This window comes from Quercus suber, unplaced genomic scaffold (genome assembly GCF_002906115.3).
Source record: "Quercus suber isolate HL8 unplaced genomic scaffold, Cork oak 2.0 scaffold_62, whole genome shotgun sequence".
NCBI lineage: Eukaryota > Viridiplantae > Streptophyta > Magnoliopsida > Fagales > Fagaceae > Quercus > Quercus suber.
This window is the reverse complement of record NW_027069527.1, coordinates 229,354-235,798: the sequence shown is the minus strand read 5'-3', so window position 1 is coordinate 235,798 and position 6,445 is coordinate 229,354. Positions and strand designations below refer to the sequence as shown.

General features: G+C 34.7%; 1 protein-coding gene across 1 annotated transcript; it reads left to right on the top strand.

Moving 5' to 3' along the window:
• Nucleotides 1-418: 418 nt before the first annotated feature.
• Nucleotides 419-6,212, top strand: LOC111998022 (vacuolar-sorting receptor 6-like). Its single transcript, XM_065772674.1, has 12 exons — nucleotides 419-928; nucleotides 2,135-2,779; nucleotides 2,860-2,948; nucleotides 3,149-3,218; nucleotides 3,707-3,790; nucleotides 3,893-3,969; nucleotides 4,110-4,191; nucleotides 4,455-4,537; nucleotides 4,717-4,780; nucleotides 4,913-5,041; nucleotides 5,887-5,990; nucleotides 6,095-6,212. Exons 1-12 carry the CDS (start codon nucleotides 592-594, stop codon nucleotides 6,209-6,211), a joined length of 1,881 nt encoding a protein of 626 aa, XP_065628746.1. The 5' UTR covers nucleotides 419-591; the 3' UTR covers nucleotide 6,212.
• The last annotated feature ends 233 nt before the right edge of the window (nucleotides 6,213-6,445 follow it).

Sequence of the window (6,445 nt, the reverse complement as noted above, 5' to 3'; positions counted from 1 at the left end):
AATTTATTAACAATTACTCTAATAACATCCGTTAATCAAATGTGTATGAAAATTTAAATTTTTAAATTTTCATATTTAAAACTATGAATTTAACGTGTCAATGATAAAACTATAGTATATATTTTTTTAGGTACTTTTTCCCTTGTATTTTTTATTTATTTTTGAGAATCACTTTTTCCCTTGCATTTAAATAATAATAAAAAAAATCCCTTATAAAAAAATAATAAAAAATATCCCTCCAATCAAAGATTTAAAATTAATAAAATAAAATAAAGCAATGATGTACTCCTCTATGTTCCTACTTCCTAGTAGTTGCAGATGCGAAGAAAGTAGTTGCGCTGACTCCGTCCACCACCTTCTTTTCTTTGTCGTTTCCTTTACGTTGTTGTTAGATAAAGAAACTTAAACCCTCCTCAAAGAGAACTACCAAACCAAAGCATACAACACAATGCAATACTAATATCTCTCTCTCTCTCTCTTCTTCTCTCCACATGTAAAGTCATTTTGCCTCACAAAAACACAACAACCAAAAAATACACACACACACACACACACATAGAATACATACATAGTATATAGATTTTGGTTTTGATGATGATGATGCTTTTTACTAAGAAAACTTGCATGGATTTTCTTAGAAAGTTTGTAGCTTTGGTTCTTGTTTTAGCAGTTTTGCAATATCATCAAGTGGGTGCAAGGTTTGTGGTGGAGAAGAATAGTATAACTGTTTTATCTCCCTCAAATCTGCGTCATCAGAAGCATGATGGTGCAATAGGGAACTTTGGTGTTCCTGAGTATGGTGGGTTCATGGTTGGCTCAGTGGTGTATCCTGAGAAAGGGTCTAATGGGTGTGAGGCTTTTGAGGGTGATAAGCCTTATAAGTCATCAGACGGTCGTCGCCCCACTATTCTTCTTATTGATCGGGGAGGTATGTAAATCTATGGTTCTCAGTTTGACTTTTGATGGGTCAGTGTTAATTTTCTTTGATTTTAAAGATGCTTGTTAAGATTTTGATTTATGAATGATGATTCATGCTGTAATTGTTGTTTGTTTGACTTTGCTTGCAACCTCTCTGGTTAAGACTTTCTCTCTATTTGAATCTTATTGGATAGAACAGTAGATTCTTTTGTTTAATTTGTTTGTTAAGAACTCATTCAATAAGAATTTTATGAATTTCTTTCATAAGCATGCAATTTAATTATAATTAGATGTTAGCTTTAATTGATTTTGATTGAACTTACAAAGCACGGGCTTATGAATGATATGATTAAAATGATAAATTTTTTTCAATTTTTTTGGATTTGAACTTTGGACATTTGAGCCATGTTTTGGTATTGCTACTCTGTTCTTTTCCCCTGTTTTCCCATGTTATCCCTTGTTTTGATAATCTAGATCATGCCTAACAAGCCCAGATGTGAACATTGTTTTGATTGTAATAATTATCCAATTGATGTATACTAAATATGGGGATTCTTTGCCTATTGCAATTCCTGTGTGCCACTGTGTGGTGCAAAATTCATTTTTATTGAAAATTCTCCTTTTATTTTCTCCTTTTTCTTTTTCTCTTATTTTTTGCGTTTACTTTTTGAGGTCAAAGTCAAAGTCTATCCACCAGCTCTTTTCTGTGCATCAATTTGTAGTGAATTTGATAACAAAAACAAATTTCTTAAAAGCTTTCCAATTATATGTAATAAATCCTAATTAATTATAGTACTTTTGTTCTTAAAAAGAGAAGCTGCCTATTAACAAATCCTTCTAACTATAGTCAAATCAATACCATTTTTTGGGATTTGGATTTGTGAGAGTTAAGAAATAACATTCTGAAGATCTCTTGTGTGAGTAATATAATATGCTGGGAAACTTCCTTAACTCAAAAGCCTAGGTGAGTGAGTTTGGATGTAACTATGTTATATTAAAACCCTACACTACTACTACTTGGTGTGAGACTTGATAACTTGAACAAGCACACCACTTATACATGAGAATTCTAACATCCAAAATGTTTCTGCTTACATTGCAACCATATTTTCAAATGACATTTAAATCCACCATGATTTCTTAAGGACTTCTTTATAAAAACCCTGTGAGTGTACTGAGTTTTATTTTATTTTATTTTTTCCTGTTGCAATTGTAGCATGCTACTTTGCCAAGAAAGTATGGAATGGTCAACAAGCTGGAGCTGCAGCTGTATTAGTAGCTGATAATTATGATGAGCCTCTAATTACTATGGATTCTCCTGAGGAGAGTACTGATTCAGATGGATACATAGACAAGATTGGAATTCCATCCGCTTTAATAAAGAAATCTTTTGGCGATAGCTTGAAAGAAGCTTTGAAAAATAAGGAAGATGTTGTCATAAGATTAGACTGGAGAGAGTCAATGCCCCATCCTGATGGGAGAGTTGAGTATGAGTTTTGGACAAATAGTAATGATGAATGCGGGGTTCGTTGTGATGAGCAGATGAATTTTGTGAAGATCACACCACACTATATAACTTGGTACTGCCCACAGGCTTTCACGCTTAGCAGTCAGTGCAAGTCTCAATGCATAAACAATGGAAGATATTGTGCACCTGATCCGGAGCAGGATTTCGGAGTGGGCTATGAAGGGAAGGATGTGGTGTTTGAGAACTTGAGGCAGCTATGTGTGCATAGAGTTGCCAATGAGACCAACCGGTCATGGGTTTGGTGGGATTACGTGACAGATTTCCATATTAGGTGTTCCATGAAGGAGAAGAAATATAGCAAAGAATGCGCTGAAGATGTGATAAAATCACTTAGTAAGTACCACTCTATGGTATTTCTCCTTGTATATTCTATTCAAGTTGTGGTTCTAATAGCTTTAATTTAACTGATGCAGATCTGCCCATTGAGAAGATTAAAAAGTGCGTAGGTGATCCTTTAGCTGATGTGGAGAATGAAGTGCTAAAAATTGAGCAAGAACGCCAGGTCTTTCTTTTACACTTTCCCTCCTTTACGTAATCCTTCTTATAAAAGACTGCATAGATTCTTTTTGAAGTTGTTTAATATTTCATTGAAATAGAATAAACACTGTAAGAGATTAAAATGACCTGATCAGATTAATTTAAGTGATTTTCATTTGTGTCAGAGTGTATTCTAATTACTGTTGTTCAATTTTTGTTGATTAGATTGGACGAGGATCTCGTGGTGATGTTACCATCTTGCCAACATTGGTCGTTAACAACGTCCAGTATCGAGGTTTGTTGCATAATAACAATGTCTTTGCAGTCATAAAATAATGTGACAGAATGGAAATAACTGTGTTTCAACCCTGAGCCTTATGGACATGTGATTTTAGGGAGATCCATGAGGGTTGTTGCCAGAATTGTAGTATAAGGTTTCCTGAATTTGGGTTAATAAGAGAACTTCTGTTGGTCACCTGCAACATTCTTGTCTCCCACCCCCCCGGGAAAAAATCCAGAAAGGCTTGACAGATTTCAAAAACACTATTTTTTTTTTTTTTTTCCCATCATATCTCTCCTTCCTGAAACAATAGGCCTATTCTTGGATTTTTTTTTTTCCATCCACTAATATTCTTGAAAGATATATATATATATATATATTCAAATTTAATCCTTGTTGATGTTCTATGAATACAAGTTATTTTTCCAAAGTTCCATGTTATCATTTTAGTACAATATTTACTATGTCATGATGCTAAAATTCTGAGTTAACTTTCTTTGAAGGAAAATTGGAGAGAACTGCCGTCTTGAAGGCAATATGTGCTGGATTCAAGGAGACCGCTGATCCTCCAATTTGTTTAACTGGAGGTTGATGTTCTTATTTAATTATTACTTTTTAATGACTAATGCTTTCTGAGTTTAAAAAAGTTGATTATATTTTTTCTCATTTGCTTTCTGTTATTTAATCAGATATTGAGACTAATGAGTGCACTGAAAACAATGGTGGCTGCTGGCAGGACATAAACACTAATGTAACTGCTTGCAAGGTATACAAAGCAAAATTTAAGAATTCAATCTTTGTAATTAATGCTCCTCAAGAAAACATATCTGTGTATTATTGATACTTAGCTCCTTATTTATATAATTAGCTACTTTTTAGTGATAGTGAAGTATTGTATTTGGACAGGACACATTTAGAGGAAGAGTTTGTGAGTGCCCTATTGCAAAAGGTGTTCAGTACAGAGGAGATGGTTATACATCTTGTAAAGGTACATTTTTCCCTTCTGATCAGTTAGAAAGCAAGAAACCTCCTGCGAGCATGGGTATATAATCCTGTGAGCATGAGGAGGTGTTGCTATTTTATCAGAGTGTAAAAGAATGTATAGGTTATCATGGTGTGGATGTTTGAGACCCACATATGACAGCAGTAGAATGATATTTTGTTGATGCTGTTGCTATGAGTCACAAGTTTTATCTATATAGAATGGACTTTTTCCCATGTATTAGCTACTCACTTTAACTCCACCAACAGGGTTTGGACCTGCAAGGTGCTCAATAAATAATGGAGGTTGCTGGTCAGAAAGTAAAGATGGACTGACTTTCTCAGCTTGCTCAGTTCAGTGATCTCTATACTAATCTTGTTCATTTATCAATTGTTGCTTGCTTCATCAGTTCTTTTGATTCATTGTGAAAGATCTGTCTTTATTTTTCCTTAGCACTTTCCATTAGAATGTAGCCCAAGACTTCTCATTTTCTTTTCCATCTTACCAAAATTCTTTTCATATGCAAAGTAGGAGTCCAAGCTGTCAGGTTGTCAGTGCCCACATGGCTTTAGTGGGGATGGTCAGAAATGTGAAGGTGATCCTGCATCCCACTTTTATTATTTGAGACTAGTTCATGTATATGCTCTATTTTTTTCAACATTCTAATGCTTTTCGGTATCTAATATGCTAACATCTATCACCTTTTATCCTTTTGGTTACGCACCAGATGTCGATGAATGCAAGGAACACCTTGCTTGTCAGTGTGATGGTTGCAGCTGTAAAAACACTTGGGGTAGCTATGAATGCAAGTGTAAGGGGGACCATCTGTATATAAAGGAGAATGATGCCTGTATTGGTAAGAAAGCACACATTTTTTTTTTTTTTTTGGAAGCAAGATGATAGATAAGAAAGCATACTCACCTCATGAAACTAAATAACTGTCTTCTGCAAAAGATTTTGTGGTCATCTGCACTCAAAAATATTATGTTCCTAGTACTTTTTTTCTCTTTCCACTGTAAATTTCGTATGATTAGGAACTAAGGCTTCTACTTGATGGTTCTAAGGTGGGGGCTTTCTTAGGCCTAAAGTACTCAATGTTGTTTATGGTCACATCTTTTTTTTTTCATTCAAGCTGAGCTTCCTAAAAGATGTCAGAAATGGTAAAAGTAAAAACCCTAAAGACAAAAGTCTATGGTCCTTTAAAATATTTGATGTTCTTTCCAAAATTGAATTGGAATAGTGATTGTGTGCTGAGACTCATGCACATGCACATGCATAAAGCATTGGAGTTTGGAGGATGTGAACATGTCACCTATATGTCTTTCCTAGATTCAGATTAAAATTATGAAATTGAGCATTTGGAGATCATATGGAAAGAAAAACATTTTGATGTTGTCCATAGCATGTACAATTTCATTTGTTTCCATTAGCATTTAGAGTGGGTATTCTTCATTCATTCATATATTTACATGCCAAGATAATTCCTTAAAATTCTGGCATGAATTTATTGTTACCATAGGAAGTCAGTCCATAATTTTCTGTGAGTACATTTATTTATTCTAATATAATTCCTTAAATTTCTGTGGAGTGATTTTCTATATGATTCCTTCAACCATAGAAGAAATGGTTGTCAGTAGAAAGTATGTTGTTTTGCCTGTGGGTGATTAATTGAAGATATTTGTTTTGGTTTTTGAATGACAGAAAGACGCACTTCGAAATTCGGGTGGTTCCTAACCTTCCTGGTCCTAGCAGCTGTTGCGGGAGCTGGTCTTGCTGGTTATATATTCTACAAATACAGGCTCCGGGTATATAAAAACTCACCATTGACAGGCTATGTGCCCATTTTTTGTTAATTCGTAACCTGGATTAGCTCTATTTACTTGCTGAAACATTTTCTTCCCATTTGCAGTCTTACATGGACTCAGAGATCATGGCTATCATGTCACAATACATGCCACTGGACAACAACAACAACAATAATGATGTCCGAAGCGAAGCTGAACCTTTACGACAAAGCTCAGTTTAAGGTAATAGTTTCTTTGCCTTTCTGAGAAATTTGCATCCTCTATGCTGGCTTGTTCTTACATTGCCTCCATATATTGCTCCTATCTGCAGAAACAAAATCTGAAGGAATCAGTGCTACAATAAAACCAATCCATACACGAGGACCATTATAATGCTAGCTGTGAATATTCTGTTACATACATTTGACAGCTCTTTGGTAAACAAAGGAGAGATCCAGTTCTCTCTTACAGCATCA